Below are 22,586 nucleotides of genomic sequence, written 5' to 3'. Positions count from 1 at the left end.
GAGTATTTGCCATGAACTGTTTTCACTTTCTCCATAAAAAACAAAAAAAAAATTGCAGAGAATTACATACTCTACTGTACACTGGAAAAATTACGGAACAAAATCATTAACAATCTGGAATATTCATTAGTTACAGTGACATAGTTAGGTACCTGTACAGAGAACTGGTTACTACAAATCACACTTTAAAAAAAAAATTCCCACAGCACCACATTTATTCCTCCTGATCTGATACCATGTAAATTACATCACCCCCGTGCCACTTATGTAAGGGGGCGGGTTTTTTCCAACACCTACACCACCCTTACCTTCTCTATTATTGTTCTTTTTCTGCAACTTAAATCACAGCTTCAATTCCCTCGGATTTGATCAATGATTAAAAACCATCCCACCGCTGCCACCAATTTATACTGCCAGACCGGGGTCACTAATTTTAAGGGGGAATACTTAACTCTAATCTTATTTCTAAGGGTCGCTGCCACCAGACCCCCTCTGGACAGTATGTAGCTCGTTAGGTAGCGTGCAGAGTGGACTAGGCATTAGGTTAGGTCTTTCATCTTATTTGGAAAGTGTAATTCGTAAGTACTGAGTTTTATTACAATTGAATTTAACCAAGTTTCTACCTCCCCATTCGGAGATGCTGCACAGATCCGAATTGACCAATGAAATGATATCAGCTCTAGATACAGATTTTGTTTGAGAATTAGTGGGAAGGGGAAAATGTGAAGAAGAGTGAAGAGTAGTGTAGCGTACTGTATGTGGCCAGTTGTCAAATTCTCTTTGTTTGTCTATTTACCAATTACACTTTCCAAATAAGGTGATATCCCACCAAGGGCCAATCACATTTCAGGATACAATCATTCTGCCAAATTCTAAAATAGATATGCTAGGCCTCACCATTTCCTCTAATATGTCATGGAAGCCACACATCCACAACATTGCTAAAGCTGCCTCCCGAAAGCTGGGAATGCTGTACAGATGCCGTAACTACTTCACTCCTGAGCAGTTGCTTCAAGTATATAAGGGATGCACTCGTTCTAACTTGGGGTGGCTCTTCTTCTGTCCAACTGTTAGATAGGGTGGAATCAAATGCATTTCGTCTTTTTAACTCTCCTCCTTTAGTTGATAATCTTTCTTCCATTTCTCTTCGCTGCAATGTTGCTTCACTCTCTCTCTTTTACAGGTACTTTAACGGGTAATGTTCGGTGGATTTGGCATCTTGTGTACCGCCGACAAGGCTGTGGACTCGTAACGCTTGTATTGCCCGCGGTGCCCACAGTTTCTGTGTGGATGTCGGTCACACTAGAATAACCCGTTATAATGTATCCTTCTTTCCTCACACAGCCAAACAGTGGAATGCTCTCTGCCTTCTGCCTTCTTCATACAATCTGTCTCACTTCAAAAAGCTGGTTTTCTGGCATCTTCGTGGTGTAGATTAATTTAGTCTTTTCTCTTCTATTTTTTATTTCTCTTTACTACGTCACCCCCCCTCCTCCCTCCCTCTCCTCGGCCCCGTTGTGGGTCGGTGACCTGTGCCCGGATGGGCTATTCCCCGTTAAAATCCCTAATCTAACCAAACTTTCCATTAAATAATACCAAATCATATCTCAAGACTTTTGATCACAAAATGTGGGCAATATGTAAAGTGTCTTAAGATATTGAATATTCAGTTAATATGTAAAACGGCTTATAATATTTCAACCACTTTATAAATTGTCTGGGTTTACACATAGTCTGTCTAGGGCAGTGATCCTGCATTAATGAGTCCTCGGTGGTCGTGTGTTGACATAAAAGATACATCATTACTGTATGTACTAACACTCGTCTCTACAGCCGCGTGTCATATAGCTGTACTGCCTGGCCACACCGACACTCACCTAAATAAGCTACAGTAATTCTGTCACGTCAAGGGTCTAAGCCAGAACTAATCTCAAGACAGAAGAACACGGTGAACAAGGAATCCATAAGCTAAATCTTGATCCTCTATAAATAATAAAATGGAGGAGTGAAAAACATGGTATAAACATTTTCTTTACACACAGTTTAATAACAATATCGTGGCACCTGTAAACCTGTGAATTAACTCCATAAGCCAAATAAATCTATATTATCTTAGGTTAGTTCTAAGTAGGTATTCCCCGTTCTTGTGATAAAATATGATCAATCATTATTTAGCTCTTCCAGTGGCGTCAAAATCTGAACCAAACATAACGCGGGTGGCGGCCTGTTTGTAGCCCCTAGGGACACTGATGATGATTTTTTTTTTTAGTTCAACAAATTTATTGACAAAGCTTGGAGTACAGTTTGCCTATTCTGAGTAATTCAGTCAGGTCTTGACACTGAGGCTGGTATCACTTCTGACTGCCACGCAGGACAGAGGTTCATACACAAAGAAATACATCATATTCATTAACAGTATATATAGGTCAGAGTCGTGTGGGTGATGTCACTGTTCGCTTTTACTTTTATCCTCTTTACCACTGATCGGCTTGTTAGCCGCTTAGGCGATCTGTCACGTCTCTCATCACTTTTTCTTTTCTTTTATCCTCTTCACCAAAAGATCGGCTCGTTAGCCGCTTGGGAGATCGGTCACGTCTCTGTTACGCACTGTTGGCAAGTACTGGGCATGCACCAGCTCCTGAATGTACCTGAACCCGCTCCAGTGTTGGTCAAGTCTGGTCTTAAAAGAGCTCACACACGGTGCCGTCACAACACTCTCTGGCAGATTGTTCCAAGAGTTTACAACCCTCACTCCGAAAAAGTTTGCCCTCACAGTTTTCTAGACTTGCGGTTTCATCAATCTTGAGCTGTGACCCCTTGTGGGGCCAGCGTCCGCCAGCTCCAAATAAGGACACTCGACTGAGTAGTGCCCCTTGAGATGCTTATACACCTCAATTAGGTCACCCCTTTCCCGTCTGTAGTATCAGCTAGGCAAGTTCAGGCGCTCCAATCTCTCAGGGTAGCTGAGGTGCCGTAGTGCAGGCACCAGTCTAGTGGCCCTCCTTTGGACATTTTCAACCAACTGACAGTCCCTAGTATATCTCGGGGACCAGACGGGGTGACAGTACTCCAGATGGGGAAGAACTTCACTCTTGAAGATCGTTACGAGGGACGGACCGTCTAGATATCTGAACGACCTTCTTATAAGACCCAATAATTTATTTGCCTGATTTACCTTCTTCTCACAATGGCCCGAGAACTTCAGCTCATTGTCAACATACACACCTAGGTCCTTCTCACATTCAGTCTCAAATAGTGCAGTTTCTTCATCCCGTTGGGACATATGATACGCCTCCCTACCGTTGGTACGCCCCAGGCGCATCCTCTTACACTTCGTGACATTAAATCTCAGCTGCCATTTCTTCGACCATTCTTGGAGCCCACAGAGGTCCTTCTGCAGCTCTTCACAGTCCGCATGGTTCTTGATTTCCCGAAATAACTTGGCGTCATCGGCAAACATTTGTATGGAGGAGTGTACAACGTCAGGCATGTCATTTATGAAACAAACAAACAACAGTGGGCCCAATATACTGCCCTGTGGTACCCCACTTGTGACAGGTACAGATGATGATTTCGTGCCATTTCGTGCTTGCGGTCATGTAGAAAGTCTTCTATCCACGCTAGGACATTTCTCCGAATTCTGTACCCTTCCAGTTTGATTTTCAGCCTTTCGTAGGGTACACTGTCGAAAGCCTTGGCAAAATCTAGGTAAATATTTTCGATATTACCACCGCGTTCCAGAATATGGGTTCAAATATCCAGTATCTTGAGCAATTGTGTTAAGCAGGAGCGCCCCGGCATAAAACCGTGTTAGCAATCCTTTACAATGTTGTTTCGTCGTAGATGTTCCATTGCGGCATCTCTGATAATACTCTCAAGTACTTTACATATTATGCTGCTCAGGCTCACTGGTCTACAGTTGTTCGTGGAGTGACGATCGCCCTTCTTGAAGATAGGACTCACATAATCCACTTTCCATTCACTGGGGACCTTTTGTTCTTCCAGGCATTTACAAAACAGGATCCTCAGGCGGCTCTGCAAGCTCGTTGCACAACTCTCTTAGCACTCTAGGATGCACCATGTCAGGTCCGGGACTCTTATGGACCTTTAGCCTGGACAATTAATTTCTAATCCCCTCTTCTGTGAACACAATGTGGATCAGTGCTGTGTCGAACCGTCTGTCCTCAAACGCAGGAAGGTTAGTTGCATCCTCTCTTGTGAACACCGAGGAAAAGAAGCTGTTCAATGCCTCAGCTTTATCCTGGTCAGAATCTGCATAGCTACCGTCCACCAGCCTCAGTTCTGATACTCCTACTCGCGTTTTCAATTTCGACTTTGCATAGCCATAAAACGCCTTTGGGTTTGACTTGACCTCGCTTGCAACCAGCCTCTGGAACTCCTTTTCAGCCCTTCTACACTCTATCTTTGCTTGGTAAGTTCACACCGATGCATACAAGATATTTCCTTTCAAGTGTAGTTTCTGAGTCACTTCCAACACCTCACATAGTTCTGATACATTTATCCTTTTTCCAGATCATTGTTCTCATGTATTTTCATATGATATCTGTGGAAGTTATGTTCGCTACACGCTCACAGACGTAAATAGTATGACCTTCAAACCCTGATCCCCACTTAGTCCTACAGTACACTAGTCCGGCTCAACTGGACTTTAACATTCATCTTATGGATACCCTAAGTTCTCCTTAATGCTATGAATACATACAATTAATATTATATAACCGTACCTGGGTACAATACAACACATGATTCAGTAACATTGAGTAGGTGAGTTATTCCTTATCAATGTTTCCCGTTTTCTGAGATTCTACAAGTGCGGTGCATTTGAATGTTATGTAGTGTAATATGAATTAAAGGTTTTCTTTAGGAATGACACTGATGTGCGTAGTACATTATTATTATTATTATTATTATTATTATTATTATTATTATTATTATTATTATTATTATTATTATTATTATTATTATTATTATTATTATTATTATTATTATTATTATTATTTTCGCCCCCCTAGGCCTTGATGTGGGTTATTAAAAATGACTTGTGCCCGGGTGGGCTAATGCCCGTAAAAAAAAAAAGGTAACCATTTTGATTTGATCCCCTAGGCTATTTCACGAGTATTAATCATCCTAACTTCACCTACCTATAACTAACCTAGCCCCCCCTCCCTCAGGTAGCGTTAGGGTGATAATGTAGTGGATTCCTCCCCTACAAACGCCGTGCGTCGCTGACTGGCCGCCCCCCCCGCGAATCTACCGGCGTATCCCTCGTGGTCAAGGTCAGGTAACCAGCGACGCCGAACAAAGCGGGGCCTTCCATCAAGCCACGCCTACCCCCGCTATATAAGACCTCACCTGGCCTTCATCGACCTCTTTCTACTTACCGCCACCAGCAAGCAACATCTCTCAACAGCTCCATACACACGCTCCCTCAGAAAGCTCCTCGCCCTACAGGAACTCTGAGCAAGCTTCGCCCGACTTAGTATCTCTTTAACTTTTACTTTTTTTTTTACTTTTATCCTCTTCGCCACTGATCGGCTTGTTAGCCGCTTGGGCGATCGGTCACGTCTCTTTTCCTTTATATTCTTCACCAAAAGGTCGGCTCGCTAGCCGCCCGGGCGATCGGTCACGTCTCTGTCACGCACTGTTGGCAAATACTGGGCATGCACCGGCTCCTGGATGTACCTGAACCCGCTCCAGTGTTGGTCAAGTCTTCTCTTGAAAGAGCTCACACTCGGTGCCGTCACAACACTCTCTGGTAGATTGTTCCAAGAGTTTAAAACCCTCACTCCGAAAAAGTTTGCCCTCACGGTTTTCCGGACTTGCGGCTTCTTCAATCTTGAGCTGTGACCCCTTGTGGGGCGAGCGTCCGCCAGCTCCAAGTAAGGACACTCAACTGAGTAGTGCCCCCTGAGATGCTTATAAACCTCAACTAGGTCCCCCCTTGCCCGTCTGTAGTATAAGCTAGGCAAGTTCAGGCGCTCCAATCTCTCAGGGTAGCTGAGATGCCGAAGTGCAGGCACCAGTTTGGTGGCCCTCCTTTGAACATTTTCAACCAACTGACAGTCCCTAGCATATCTCGGGGACCAGATGGGGTGACAGTACTCCAGATGGGGAAGCACTTCACTCCTGAAGATCGTCACGAGGGACGGACCGTCTAGATATCTGAACGACCTTCTTATAAGACCCAATAATTTATTTGCCTGATTTACCTTCTTCTCACAATGGCCCGAGAACTTCAGCTCATTGTCAACATACACACCTAGGTCCTTCTCACACACAGTCTCAACTAGTACATTTTCTTCATCCCGTTGGGACATATGGTACGCCTCCTTACCGTTGGTACGCCCCAGGTGCATCGTCTTACACTTCGTGACATTGAATCTCAGCAGCCATTCCTTCGACCATTCCTGGAGCCCACAGAGGTCCTTCTGCAGCTCTTCACAGTCCGCTTGGTTCTTTATTTCCCGAAATAACTTGGCGTCATCGGCAAACATTTGTATGGAGGAGTGTACAACGTCAGGCATATCATTTATGAAACAAACAAACAACAGCGGGCCCAATACACTACCCTGCGGTACCCCACTTGTTACAGGTACAGATGACGATTTCGTGCCATTAATCACCACACATTGCTTGCGGTCATGTAGAAAGTCTTCTATCCACGCTAGGACATTTCCCCGAATTCCGTACCCTTCCAGTTTGATTTTCAGCCTTTCGTGGGGTACACTGTCGAAAGCCTTGGCAAAATCTAGGTAAATATTGTCGATATTACCACCCCGTTCTAGAATATGGGTCCAAATATCCAATACCTTGAGCAATTGTGTCAAGCAAGAGCGCCCCGGCATAAAACCGTGTTGGCAATCTTTTACAAGGTTGTTTCGTAGTAGATGTTCCATCGCTGCATCTCTGATAATACTCTCAAGTACTTTACATATTATGCTGGTCAGGCTCACCGGTCTATAGTTGTTCGTGGAGTGCCTATCGCCCTTCTTGAAGATAGGACTCACATAAGCCACTTTCCATTCACTGGGGACCATTTGTTCATCCAGGCATTTACAAAACAGAATCTTCAGGGGCTCTGCAAGCTCGTTGCACAGCTCCCTTAGCACTCTAGGATGCACCATGTCAGGTCCAGGACTCTTATGGACCTTTAGCCTGGACAGTTTATTTCTAATACCCTCTTCTGTGAACACAATGTGGGTCAGTGCTGTGTCGAACCGTCTGTCCTCAAACGCAGGAAGGTTAGTTGCATCCTCTCTTGTGAACACTGAGGAAAAGAAGCTGTTCAATGCCTCAGCTTTATCCTGGTCAGAATCTGCGTAACTACCATCTTCAAGCCTCAGGTCTGATACTCCTACTCGCGTTTTCAATTTCGACTTTGCATAGCGGTAAAACGCCTTTGGGTTTGACTTGACCTCGCGTGCAACCAGCCTTTGGAACTCCTTTTCAGCCCTCCTACACTCTATCTTTGCTTGGTTTCTGGCTCTTGCATACATCCTCCTGTCTTGCTCATCGTTTGACCCAACCCACGTCTTGAATTTCTGGGTTTTCTTCTTAATTTTGTCGACCGCCGCATGGTTCATGTGTAGGGATCCCCTCGTATTCCTAGAAGCACTGGGTTTGGTCTTGGGTATATATTTATCGATCAAATGGGTCATTTTACTAGTTATGATATTCAGCGTAGTGTCTGCGTTCTTGTACCTTAATAAGTCAGGCCAGTTGATACCCCTCATCTCTTCCCTCATCCCATTGTAATTTCCCTTGTAATATTTGCACCTTGGCCTGGCCTTATCTTGAACTAGGTAACAGTTAAATCTGAATGACAACACTGTATGGTGACTGGTGCCAACTGGGGCAAGGTGTTCCAGTTTGGCCACCATACCCTCCTCGTTTGTTATGATGAGGTCAAGTGGCTTGGGTGTTTGCTCCCCTCTGTAATGTGTCGGGTCTCTCACATGTTGGAACAGAAAATTATCTCTCAGAGTTTCTACAAAAAGAGTAGCAGGATTATTCAAGTCATTCGGGGTTGACTCGTTTCTCCAGTCGATGTCGCCATAGTTAAAGTCCCCCATGATAAGGAGGTGGCTGGGGTTGAGCATCGCCGCATTGTTCATTAAGGTTCTTAAGTTCCTTTGATTTAGTGGGCCACAATATATATACGAGAAACACACTGTGATTTTCTATTTCTACCTCTATCCTGAGTGTTGGATATATTACATGTACGTACTTTGTGAGGCCAAATAACAGACCCTGACAACCTGCCACAACAGTACGCTACAATAACTCTCCTGGTGAAATAAGGTGTTGAGGCGAATCTTCAGGTGATCCAGTACTATTATCGTATTTATCACTTCATCATTTATCAGCTTGTCATGCTTGGTAGTGAGGGTCACTTGTGTCCAGGCCAAGGCTCGAATCCTTTTCTTTTTCTTTTATCCTCTACACCACTGATCGGCTCGTTAGCCGCTTGGGCGGTCGGCCACGTCTCTGTCACGCACTGTTGGCAAGTACTGGGCATGTACCGGCTCCTGGATGTACCTGAACCTGCTCCAGTGTTGGTCAAGTCTGGTCTTGAAGCAGCTCACACTCGGTGCCGTCACAACACTCTCTGGCAGATTGTTCCAAGAGTTCATAACTCTGAAAAAGTTACTCCTCCCCTTGATATATTACTGAGAGATATTCGCTGTACACCAACACTAGAGAGGTATAGCTATTAATTTTGAATTGTTTATGATGAGTGTATTTAATAACCCAAAATACGAGCTTAAAGAGTTTATATTTATTGAAGAGCAGTTATACATTATAATAACAACATATTCTATAGCGGAAGTAGCATTATGACAATACTACAGTGAAAGGAGGAGACTATGAATGTATATTTAACAAATAAGGCAAATGTTCTCCTATGAACAGTACCATAGAGCCATATAATATGAAAAATAACTTTTGGAAAACTAAACCGAGATAAAATTTATCTTTATCATGACCCGGAAATGAACATAAACTTAAGTGTAAACGTGATTACATGACCCGGAGTTAATGAGTGAAGGGAGGAAGGGCCGAGGGGGCGTACAGGTGTTTGCAGCCTAAAACTTTTACTGGAAGAGGTGTGAAAGGTAAATTAATATTATTGTGATCCTGTGTAAGAACTGGAAGGAAGATTACTGTTCGTGGAGGAGAGAAGAGGTGAGTTAACAGTCATCGAGTTATTAACATAGGACACAGTGTTAGTGTAGTGTCGTCACCACCTCCTGGTCGACCTCACTACAATATAAATGTTTTCTTGGTAAATTTTTGCTTGGTGTGTTTTAAACGAATCTGACCTTCATTTTGGGCGGAAATTGCTACTTTTGGTAAATCTGAATTAGTTCACACACATCTGTTAGAAGGTCAAAACTATATTTTTCTAGTGTATCTTTGTGTGTTTAGATTGGTTTTGACGTTAATTCCCGTCAGAAATTGCCCGTTTTTTAGTTATCGGGTGTTTTGAGTGGTGCATTTTCTGACAAAAATTATGGCTAAGTGAATACAAAATACAAAAAAAAACAAGATAAACATAAACCTGACCTAACTAACGTAACCTATCCTAGTTGACTCACCATATGATGGAATCACTTATTTCTTACCTTATTGGCCTGGTTCTGACTCGTCGTTGGATTCTGAGATTATTACAGGTTGCTGATGCTGATTCTCGCTTAACGGGGCATATAGGCGGGCAGGTTGTACTTAAGACTGAGGTCGGGAGAACACCACAAGATCTAAAAAATGCTATAGTTTCTTCATTTTTTCCAAAAACTCACAATCAGCTCCATATAATTGAAGTGGCACCCATCGCAGACTTCCTTGGTCGGAAATGAATTTGAATTTCGAAATATGAGAGACCAGAAAGTAAAATAATACCATTTTCTTATCCCAAGACATCAGTGAAAAGTCCTTGAGTGGTGCATTTTGTGGAAATAACTTTGGTAAAATTGCAGATTACAGCAACCAAAGAATCTGATAAAAAATGTGTTACCTAACCTAACCTAACCTTCCATAATTCTGTAGTTGCTGTTTACTGCAATATTACCCTAACTTTTACACTTATTATGTCTTTCATCTGTCATGGCCGCAGTTTATTTGGTAAATTTTCACTTATTTGCACTATACGAAGTCACAGTTGAAACTATTTTTTTTCCTATGGTTTTTGATGTTATGAACGAATTTGACCTTCATTTATGTTGCAGATTAATTTGTTTTGTAAATATTCGTGCATTGACTGTCCTCAGGTTTTGATACAAGAATAGTTTTTTTTGTGTGTATTTTACTTAAATCTGACCTGCATTTTGGTAATACTATTTCACTTGTTGCTATTAAATAAATCTCGTGAATTTTATAGTTGCAGTCAGTAGTTTTGACAATTCTAAGACACCTTTCTTCAATGGCACTTCTGGCACAAATTACGTTTAAGCAAGATATTTAATATTTCATTATTGATGACAGTCAGGCTGTGGACATGGTGTATTGTGACTTCATGAAGGCTTTTGATAGAGTACCCCACAAAAGACTATTAGAAAAGGTATCTAGTTATTGCATTGATGGAAAATATCTTGATTGGGTAAGGAATTTTTTAACTAAGAGAAAACAGAGAGTTGTGGTAAATGGAGAAGTATCTGACTGGAGAGAGGTCACTAGTGGGGTCCCTCAGGGTTCTGTCCTCGGCCCCCTGCTGTTTGTCCTTTTTATCAATGATCTGCCCGAGGCAATTAAACACGACAGTGAGGTATGTCTATATGCGGATGACACAAAGATTTTTAGGAAAATAGAACGAGATGAGGATTGACACACACTGCAGGAGGACCTGGATGGGATCAGGGGTTGGACTGAGAAGTGGATGCTGAACTTTCACCCAGAAAAAAGTAAATACATGAGGATAGGAAGAACAAAAGTTGCTGACCAGGGATGGGGCGGCAACCCTGGCTGGGTCTCTCGAAAGAGCGGTTCAAAAGATGTCGAAGTCTTTAAACTACTAGGGGAACATATGAGTGCGGGGGTGGAGGAGACTGCAGTGGGAGTGGGTAAACAAAGTGAAAGGTTACAGGGAAATAGTGCTAGAAATTATGACAAAACTAAATTAAGCAAGGAGTTAAAACCTAAACACGACAAAGAGAGGATTCAGAACACGACTATCTTAAATGCCTACTACGCTAACAGTAGAAGTATGAGAAACAAAATGGATGATATTAGGGCCTTGGTATGTACCGAAAAAATCGATATAATAGCATTCATTGAAACATGGATCAACCTAGACTCACGTGAGTTACCTGTCGAATACCAAATTGCGGGTTACAAATTATTCCATACCAATAGGCAGATTAGGAAAGGAGGCGGAGTAGCAATCTATGTCAGGGATAATCTGAAGTGTGAAATTAAATAAGGAAATCAAAACTGAGCATAATACAGAAACAATTCGGATAGAATTAATCAATGGTAGGGAAAAATTAATCACAGGAGTAATATATAGACCTCCTAATCTTGATAGAGTTAATGAGCGACTTATTTGGGACGAAATGCACAGGGCTTCCATACACAACAAAGTCTGTATAGTAGGCGACTTTAACTTTAGCCAAATAGATTGGACTGACCTTACGGGTAACTCAGAATCAGAGGATTTTCTCGAAATGATCCAGGACTGTTTCCTAAGTCAACATATAACCGAACCCACCCGGGGTAATAATATACTCGATTTAGTTCTGTCGAACAGAGAAAACCTCATTAGTAATGTCGAAGTAGGGAACGAACTTGCAAACAGCGATCACAAAGAAATTAGATTCCAGTTAGAATTTCAGGGCAGCCGCAAGGAAAATTCCACTTTAGTCCCAGATTTCGGAAGGACAAACTTTGATAGTTTGAAGAGGCAGGTGAGAGAAGGGGTATCACGCTTGGGGCTGAATTACATGACCTCTCATGAGGTGACCTCACTCAATGTACCCACAGAGGGCGACCTCACCCTACCCGGAGACCTGACGGTTGAGATTGAGCTGTTAACGAGACCTGAGGTTGCCGAGTTCCACGACAATTTAAATAATGAGTTACTTAATGCACAAAGGCAAAACATACCATACAGAAAACTCAGATCAGACAACAATGACCCTAAATGGATTAATAATTATTGAAAGAACATAATTAGACAAAGGAAGGCTATAGGTAGGAGAATAAATCATGGTGAAGTTTACCTCCGAGATTATTATAAGGTATTGGCCGGTAGGGTTAAGACCGAAATAAGAAAAGCAAAGAGGAATAATCAGCTGAGGATAGCAAGGGAGGCGAAGTCAAACCCCAAGGGATTCTATCAAATGTATCAAACTAAAACACGAGAAAAGATTGGACCAACACAGTCAGATACCGGCGAGCTTACTGATAATGACGGAGAAATGAGCAATAATCTGAATAAATATTTTTCATCAGTTTTCACCACCGAAAATTTAAACATGATACCCGAGGCACCGACTATATACAGAGATAGTGAAGAAAATAAATTAAGCGAGATAGTAGTGACAAGTAACGATGTTAGTAAGCAAATAGACAAACTAAGGCCTAATAAGTCACCAGGGTCCCGATGAGATATTTGCCAGAGTATTAAAGGAATGTAAGAAAGAGCTTAGTATGCCCTTAGCAAAGTTTTTTAACATGTCCTTAAAAACAGGTGTAGTACCAGAATCCTGGAGAATAGCGAATGTAATATCGATTTTCAAAAGGGAGATAGATCATTATCCTCTAACTACCGTCCAATCAGTCTAACATCAATTGTTGGCAAATTTCTGGAAGCAATCATTTCAAACTCTATTCGAAATCACTTGGAGAACCACAAGTTGATCAATGATTCCCAACATGGCTTCACAAGCGGGCGTTCATGTCTAACTAATCTATTAACATTCTTTTCGTCAGTTTTCGAATGAGTGGACGAGGGGCACAATTATGATGTGGTATATCTCGACTTTAGCAAAGCCTTCGACAGAGTCCCCCTCGAAAGACTAACAAGAAAAGTGGAGGCTCATGGCATTAAAGGTGATATTCTAAAATGGATCAGGGCGTGGTTACAGGACAAGAAACAGCGAGTGAGCATTAACGGCACTAAATTGAATCCGCTGCTTGTGCAATTAATCAGGCCGTTCACATATATTTATTATTTGGGTTTAAGTAACGAAACCCGAACGGTAGTTCCTTGTTTTATTATAAAAGGTTGTATATATATATTTCCTGAGTGTAGATCGACCGTAAGTCCCCCTGTATAGGAGTGAATGAGAAAGGGACGGCGTTTATGTATTATAAACGTTAGGTCACGTCCTTATGATATAAGTTGTTGTGAGCGACTAAAGAGTGAGGGCCTCGCTGTGCGGGCTTACAGATATGCTGACTACGGGTCACTCCCTCCTGGGAGAGTTGCCCGCTCATGTGTACAACTCATGTCATACTCATAGACAGTGGAAAGTTACAGGGTGGTGAATCTGAATACAGTATAATATCAGATGTATTGACCCATTTATATAATATGTTCTGTTGATGAGACAGGGGCCCATTACAAAATCCCATTGGAACAATGTCACTAGTGGAGTTCCCTAAGGCTCAGTACTTGGACCATTATTTTTTATTATATACATAAATGACATAGATATCAGCATAGACAGCAACATAAGTAAATTTGCTGATGACACTAAAATAGGACGTGTAATTAAATCTGACGAGGACTCGGCGAAACTACAGGAAGAGCTAAACAAATTTTTCGAATGGTCTGAAAAATGGCAGATGAAATTAAATGTGGACAAATGTAAAGTACTCAGTATAGGAGATCTAAACAGGGAAACCAGTTACCAGATGAACAACGATGCCATTGAGAAATCCGACTGCGAGAAATATTTAGGAGTACTGTAATGATAAGTAGGAATCTTAAACCAAGTAAACAATGTGTATTTACTCGAAACAAGGCTAACAAAGTACTTGGGTTCATACAAAGGAGTGTTAGTTACAAGACTAGCGAGGTCATCTTAAAATTATATCTTGCGCTTGTGAGACCTCACTTGGATTACGCATTTCAATTCTGGTCACCTTATTACAGAATGGATATAGAATCCTTGGAAAGAATTCAGAGGAGAATGACAAGACTAATCCCAGGCATTAGGAACCTTGAGTAAAGAGACAGGTTAAAGCATCTTAATTTGCACTCCCTCGAGAGACGTAGAGTGAGGGGCGACCTGATAGAGGTGTATAAGTGGAAGTCAGGGCTAAACAAAGGGGACATTATGAAGGTACTCAAACTATCCAACCAGGAGCGAACTCGTAACAATGGTTTTAAATTAGACAAATTTAGATTTAGGCGCAAAATAGGTAAACATTGGTTTGGAAATAGAGTAGTGGACGAGTGGAACAAGTTACCAAATATCATCATTAACTCGAACACGCTGGATAGCTTCAAACATAGGTTGGGTGGATATATGAGCAATAGGGGTTGGGTGTAAATGGGACTGCCCAGTATGGGTCAATAGGCCTGCTGCAGTTTCCTCCATTTTTATGTTCTTATGTTCTTATATTGTGTGATGCTATGCCACTTGTTCCTACTTGAGTGACATAGATCTGTTTACTCAATAGTATTATACAGTATCCAATTGGGTTCCTGAATACATTCATCGCATTATAACCAAATTGTGCAGTAAAAACACGGGTTATGGAGGAACTTACTGTATGTGGCTCGTGTGAGAAGTGTGATGTATGGCAGTGAAACTTGGGCAGTTAAAGAAGATGCTATGAGTAGTCTTGAGTGAGCTGAAATAAGAATGTTGAAGTGGATGTGTAATGTGACACTGAAGGACAGGAGGTGCCGTTCAGAGCTAAGAGGGCAGCTGGGTATTGAGAATATTGGTGAAGTCCTGTGTAGAGGCAAAGCAGAGACGGTTTAGGCATGTGGAGAGAATGTACGAGACTGATTTGGTCAAGAGGTGCAGGAGTCTGTATGTGGAGGAGAGGAGAGCCAGGAGCAGGCCAGGAATAACATGGGGAGAGGTTGTGAGAAATGACATTAGAGTTAAGAACCTGACAAGAGACCGTGCAGCATGAACAGGTGACCACAACTAACCCAAGTAAGTGTGGAAAATGGCCATAGAACGATGGTGATGGTGTAAGGGAGTTTGAGAACATTTTCTTAGCCTTAAGTGTTGTTTTATACTTATTTGTCGTAAAGGTTAGGTTTAAGTTGTGTAATGTACCTGAACTGTTTTCTTAAATAAGTGAATGACAACATATTATGACACCAAAACTTTACAGCTCACCATAGCAGCAGCTGCCTGGTGAAAACATAGGACTACCAATTTTAAATTGACACCAAGTAGGTTGTGGCCAGTGTACTGTACTGTACATTAACCTAAGGCAGGGGTCACCAAACTTTTTTTTACAGTGGGCCGGATAACTGAAAGAATGACGAGCGCGGGCCGCATAATCATTCTGTTCAATACTTGCAAGCCAGAACGAAAGCTCTGGTAACGTCAGAGCGTAGGCGGAGCTACCACGAGCCGGGGAAGGACTTGGGATCCGGCCCGCGGGCCGTAATTTGGTGACCCCTGACCTAAGGTAAGAGGGGCTGCTAGTGTAGATCATTTACAGCTGTCTGATGACAACCAATCTATACTACGCGAACAAAAACCCAAAATAACCAAATATCATTTGGTTAATTTTGAGGTAATGGCATATACAGGTTGACAATCCCTTATCCGAAATCCTTGGGGCCAGAGGCATTTCGGAATTCGGAATTTTTCGGCTTATAGAATGGTTAGTTTTTTTTTTACGTGTGTATTTGCCCACCTGGGCACAAGTCACTGACCCACATTTGGGCCTGGGGGGCGAAAATATAATAATTATAATAATAATAATAATAATAATACATAATATTAATAATAATTCTTCTTAGGTCTAGGTCGTGTTTCTCACTTTTTATCTTTTTTTCATTCTTGTATTTCTTAATTATTATTTTATTATTACAGTATTATTGTTATTATTATTAATTTTATTATTATATTTTATTATTATTATTGTTATCATTATTATTTTATTTGGGTGTATTTTGTATTAAATTTTTTATTTACTATGAATAATTATTATTATAATTATTATTACTATTACATTTTCGTCCCCAGGCCCCGATGGGCTAATCCCTGTTAAAAAAAAAAAAAAAACTAACTTTCGGTTTTCAGAGCTTTTCGGAATTTCGGATAAAGGGTTGTCAACCTGTATTAATGTGCTTGTCTTGATATTAATAATGGTTTGGTGTCTTTGATTAAACAACTTTGGTAATACTTAGTATATGTCAAGTAAACTGTGGCCTCTATACCCAAGTTGCTTTGATAATTGACCAACACCCTCTCCAAACTCTCTGATTTTAGCTGAAACAGATCACGGAGAACTACCAGACTTGTGTACTGTATGGTATATATTATTGTACTTGATGGTGTGTTATTATTTAGGTTCAGTGATAGTTATTGTTGTTTACTGAAAGGCTGAGGTCATGGGGGACTACTTGCCACCTCTTTATGTTAGCTCAGAGACGTTTTTTCTTTCCTCTGTTGCTGGTTTGGTTTTGTTGCCTTGACATGGACAGTTTAGTGAGGTCCCACAGTAAACAAACTATTAGTACTGTACCAATAACTTTCCTAACATACCTTCATCACGTCAGGCTGTCCATTGTACTGTACAGTTGTTCCACACAGTCACTTAAACTCTCATAATTTAACTAAAATTCTTGACTTGTTAAAAGTATTGTGGTTAGAGAGTTTATAGTTAACTGCTGTACTCTACAGTATTTAGGAAGAATCCACAAAATACAGTTTTATGAGAGTGACTTTCTGTACAATACAGTTGTAATACAGAACTGTGTCTGAAACACTTGATGTTCATATAAGTTGTAGAAATATTAAAATGCTCATAGAATGATAATCTCTTCCTCAGGCTCAAGTACGATGTTGATGTCCGAGGAGCAGAAGAGTAACGTGTTGGCACTGTCTCAGCTGACCAACGATGTATGTAATGCTTTAATGACACACACAATTAATGGTATGCTATAACTTACAGTGATAACAAGTGTGTAAATATTATGTGACGGAAGATGTCCAGCCTCTTGTGTCAGTACAGTAGCTGACTATTGGGTCATTGTACATTATGGGGGAAGTACTGTACAACACAGCTCAGTATAGTACAGTACTGTACCGCACAACTCAGTATAGTACAGTACTGTACAGCACAGCTCAGTATAGTACAGTACTGTACCGCACAACTCAGTATAGTACAGTACTGTACAGCACAGCTCAGTATAGTACAGTACTGTACAGCACAGCTCAGTATAGTACAGTACTGTACAACACAACTCAGTATAGTACAGTACTGTACAGCACAGCTCAGTATAGTACAGTACTGTACAACACAACTCAATATAGTACAGTACTGTACAGCACAGCTCAGTATAGTACAGTACTGTACAACACAACTCAATATAGTACAGTACTGTACAGCACAGCTCAGTATAGTACAGTACTGTACAACACAACTCCGTATAGTATAGTACTGTACAGCACAGCTCAGTATAGTACAGTACTGTACAGCACAGCTCAGTATAGTACAGTACTGTACAACACAACTCAGTATAGTATAGTACTGTACAGCACAGCTCAGTATAGTATAGTACTGTACAGCACAGCTCAGTATAGTACAGTACTGTACAGCAAAGCTCAGTATAGTACAGTAATGTACAACACAACTCAGTACAGTACAGTACTATATAGTACAGCACAGCTCAGTATAGTACAGTACTGTACAGCACAGCTCAGTATAGTACAGTACTGTACAGCAAAGCTCAGTATAGTACAGTACTGTACAGCAAAGCTCAGTATAGTATAGTACTGTACAACACAGCTCAGTATAGTACAGTACTGTACAGCAAAGCTCAGTATAGTATAGTACTGTACAACACAGCTCAGTATGGTACAGTACTGTACAGCACAGCTCAGTATAGTATAGTATTGCACAGCTCAGTATAGTATAGTACTGTACAGCACAACTCAGTATAGTACAGCACTGTACAGCACAGCTCAGTATAGTATAGTACTGTACACCACAGCTCAGTATAGTATGGTACTGTACTGCACAGCTCAATATAGTACAGTACTGTACAGCACAGCTCAGTATAGTACTGTACAACACAGCTCAGTATAGTACAGTACTGTACAGCACAGCTCAGTATAGTACAGTGCTGTACAGCACAGCTCAGTATAGTATCATATAGTACTGTACAACACAACTCAGTATAGTACAGTACTGTACAGCACACCTCAGTATAGTACAGTACTGTACAGCACAACTCAGTATAGTATAGTACTGTACAGCGCAGCTCAGTATAGTACAGTACTGTACAGCACAGCTCAGTATGGTATAGTACTGTACAGCACAGCTCAGTATAGTACAGTACTGTACAGCACAGCTCAGTATAGTACAGTACTGTACAGCACAGCTCAGTATAGTACAGTACTGTACAGCACAGCTCAGTATAGTACAGTACTGTACAGCACAGCTCAGTATAGTACAGTACTGTACAGCACAACTCAGTATAATACAGTACTGTACAGCACAGCTCAGTATAGTACAGTACTGTACAGCACAGCTCAGTATAGTATAGTACTGTACAGCACAGCTCAGTATAGTACAGTACTGTACAGCACAGCTCAGTATAGTACAGTACTGTACAGCACAGGTCAGTATAGTACAGTACTGTACAGCACAGGTCAGTATAGTACAGTACTGTACAGCACAGCTCAGTATAGTACAGTACTGTACAGCACAGCTCAGTATAGTACTGTACAGCACAGCTCAGTATAGTACAGTACTGTACAGCTCAGTACAGTATAGTACTGTACAGCACAGTTCAGTATAGTATAGTACAGTACTGTACAGCACAGCTCAGTATAGTACTGTACAGCACAGCTCAGTATAGTACAGTACTGTACAGCTCAGTACAGTATAGTACTGTACAGCACAGTTCAGTATAGTATAGTACAGTACTGTACAGCACAGCTCAGTATAGTACTGTACAGCACAGTTCAGTATAGTATAGTACAGTACTGTACAGCACAGCTCAGTATAGTACTGTACAGCACAGTTCAGTATAGTATAGTACAGTACTGTACAGCACAGCTCAGTATAGTACAGTACTGTACAGCTCAGTACAGTATAGTACTGTACAGCACAGTTCAGTATAGTATAGTACAGTACTGTACAGCACAGCTCAGTATAGTACAGTACTGTACAGCTCAGTACAGTATAGTACTGTACAGCACAGTTCAGTATAGTATAGTACAGTACTGTACAGCACAGCTCAGTATAGTACAGTGCTGTACTAGGATGTGTCATACGGAGGTGAATTTTTTTTTTTGAGTTTGAAAAATCGGCCCATGGTATTAATGATGTAGTTCTATGTTCAGAATCATGTGATATCTTCAGATTTGAAAAGTTTTCATTTTTTGCTAGGTAAATTTTAACTTGAAATCTTATGAAAATTCAGTATTCCCACCCTTTTACCAACACCACTAAATAGCTTATTTAAAGTAAAGTAAATGTATCAGGTTAATTTATTAGGATGAAAATGATCCAGAATAGTGAAATGAATGATCTTGACACATTTATTAAATTTAATATTCGCTAGAAAACAAAATCATCAAATACAAAAGCAGGTTTTACTACTCTATGAGCCAGGTGTTGCTGCTGCACACCATAGAGAACATGTCTTTCTTGCTTCTGTTTCTACTCATCACCTCCCTGCTGACCACCTGAGCTCGGATGTAGCCTTCCCTCCTCTCCTGGCTGTACATGTGACTGCTGGCCTCGCTCACTTGCTGTACACAACGCTCTATACTCTGGGTGTGCGAGGGCCAGGCAGGGACATGCATGGGGTTGTCCAGGAAAGCTCTGACTTGAACATTGGTGAGGCTGCAGGTAAGAGAGGGCTCACTGCCAGCCTGGATGTTATCCAGATCTATGAGATCAGTGAGGGTCTTGGCACCTAGATTGACTTCAGGAGTCTTCCTGACCCTGAAGGGCAAATCCTGTGATTACGTCATGCCCCAGATCCTCTCAAAAGTCTCATATCCAAGATCTTTTTGACTGCCACTCTTCTCTCCTCCTCATCCTTGCTGCAGAGCATTGTCTGCAGAACTGCCTCGGGATGAGCATACCAGGAAGATCTCCTCACAGTCTGCTCCACAATCTGAACAACCTTCCTTGGCTGACTCCTCAGGAGCTCAAACTGGAAGAGAACATGCCTCGGACCTTCGGAGAACGATGACTTGACCTTGGTGTTGAACCAATTTGGCAAGTAGACACTCACGATGAATTGGACAATAAGTCTCAGGTTGTGAAGCTGGTTCCCCTTTGTTCAGATTTACTGATGGTACCAAATTCTGAACTAGAGGCTGTTGTGACACCCACCTAGAATGGCAGGGCTGAACACTATCTGCAGGTAAACAAGTCTGTCAGGCACTGACCCCCAGTTTTTGGCACTGCAAATCATGTAACCCATAGTACTGGTCAGTACTCAGGTCGTCAATGACAGTATGTGCAAGCTCAACGAGTGGAGGGCCAACTGTGATTTTTTCAAAGCTCGGATTTATTTCTAACTCAGTGGCAAAGTCCAGCATCTTGCCAAGAGGACCAGACCATCTGTTGTTTGAAAGAGTCTTGCCATCCAGCTCCTGGATCAGATGTCTGAGTGGCAACTCGTTGGTGTAGAGGTCACAAACAATCCAGACCAGCTTCCTCCCAATCTTCCGCTCTATCCACTGTATGACCCCCCCTTGCCACCCTGTGTGTTCGTGTTGGTGCTGTCCCTCCAATGGCCTGCAGGGGTCTGAGTCCTACGTTCCTCTCTCTGAGCCAGTTCACAATGTTATCTGCCACTATCTCAGCTGGTTTCCTGATGATGTCATCTTTCTCTGGAGTAAATGCCACAAATACTTCCCTCCTGGTTCACTGCAGCAGGGAGTAGTGTTCCTCAGCCTTCACGATGGCGAGAACAACTTGTGTCCAGAATCTCCAACTTTCATGAACACTTTGAGTGTCATCCTTCTCCCATCAAGAACTTGGCTTGGTGATTCCATTTTCTCTTATCCTTATCAAGCTCCTCTTCCTAGGTTACTGACAGAGGTTTCCCTGAGCTCTCCTTACTTTGTTGTGATCTATCACCAGGTGAACATCATCAGGTGTTATCGAAGCCACCGTCAGCAGGCAGCTGTTGCTATCTCTGCAGTTTCTCTGAGACCAGTGTGGTGTGGCATGCTGGCAGAAGCTATGCTCAGGATATCTTTCCTATTTCGAATCTTATGCCCGGAAGGTTTGGGATCATTATTTTTCTGGAGTTAGGACAAAGTCCACCATTCTCCTGATCAGCACTCGAGGATGAGCCAGAAATCAGGACCAAACTCTGAATCAGCTTGACTCCAATCTTCGGCCTTTTTACCTCACCCTGGGCCTTCTCAAGTCTCTTTCACCGTAGCTCTTCTCCTCTTCTGTCTCTCTCTGGCAGCCTCTGTCTCTTGGACTCCGGAATATCTTGGCTAGAAATCATGAGAGCCCCTACTTTTCCTCCAGTCTTCTCTCTCTATTAGCACGGCAAAATGCCAGTTAAGTCACAGGAATCTTCAGTTCAGCTTGCAAATACAGAATGTGGCCTCGGATTTGCGATCCGCGATGCATCCAAACTCAGGACCAAGAGAACAATTGGGCACCTGAAGTAGTATGTCAAATAACTGGTCAGTTGCTTGGCAAGCTGTCACCAACTGCAGTTTTCCTCTCCCAAGAGATATCTCTTGCCTTTTCCCCAACAGCTAGCAGTCTCTCACTAATGCTTCTGACTTGTTATGACTGGAGGCTTGAACTGGCGTTAGCCAGAGTGTACTGTGCCAAGGTAGCTTTGGTCATATCACTGGCAATGTCTTTGTTTGTGTAAGTTCTTTGGTTCTTTTTCACTGATTTGCCTGATTAAAACACCGTATCTCAAAGCATTTATCAATGTAAGCAACTCCGACTTCAGGAGCTCTCCCCCAGACCCCAAGATAGTGACTGAGATGGCTGGATTTTTGGTTCTCGTCCTGACACAAGCAGCCATCGCCAAATATTATCAACTTCATGCATCAAGTCTGAAACGAAAAATGTTGTTAGTTGGGTTGTTAAAGAATGAAGTCAGAAAGCAATGTTCACTATTTAATTGTAATGCACTAATGCAGCTGTACGTTAGATTTTCGATAAATTTCACTCTAAAATTTACCTAGCAAAAGGTTGCAAAATATTGAAACTGAAATTATTTTCTGTTTATATACACTAAAATCTACCCAAAAAGTGATGGGCCATTAGTTTTAGCTGATCTTCCCTCCTATGACACACCCTAGCACTGCTGTACAGCACAGCTCAGTATAGTACAGTACTGTACAACACAACTCAGTATAGTATAGTGCTGTACAGCACAGCCCAGTATAGTATAGTACAGTACTGTACAGCACAGC

The 22,586-nt window shown here is 41.8% G+C and overlaps 1 protein-coding gene across 10 annotated transcripts in view; it reads left to right on the top strand.

The window, feature by feature from the left end:
- The first annotated feature begins 9,033 nt into the window (after positions 1-9,033).
- LOC121875626 (COMM domain-containing protein 7-like) overlaps positions 9,034-22,586 on the top strand; it is a 37,901-nt gene continuing 24,348 nt past the window's right edge. For 3 of the 10 annotated variants that reach the window (XM_042380224.1, XM_042380228.1, XM_042380223.1), the window contains exons 1-2: positions 9,054-9,207; positions 16,993-17,063. In XM_042380224.1, the coding sequence (XP_042236158.1) occupies positions 17,004-17,063 (60 nt within the window). In that variant the 5' untranslated portion in view covers positions 9,054-9,207; positions 16,993-17,003. Of the gene's footprint in view, positions 9,208-15,318; positions 15,380-15,476; positions 15,622-16,992; positions 17,098-22,586 lie in introns of those variants that run through there. The other 7 variants (XM_042380229.1, XM_042380222.1, XM_042380226.1 and 4 more) reach the window with 6 other exon arrangements.

This window comes from Homarus americanus, unplaced genomic scaffold (genome assembly GCF_018991925.1).
Source record: "Homarus americanus isolate GMGI-L3 unplaced genomic scaffold, GMGI_Hamer_2.0 scaffold22250, whole genome shotgun sequence".
Classification (NCBI taxonomy): Eukaryota; Metazoa; Arthropoda; class Malacostraca; order Decapoda; family Nephropidae; genus Homarus; species Homarus americanus.
Note: the sequence above shows the minus strand (reverse complement) of the source record. Positions and strands in the feature narration are given on the sequence as shown.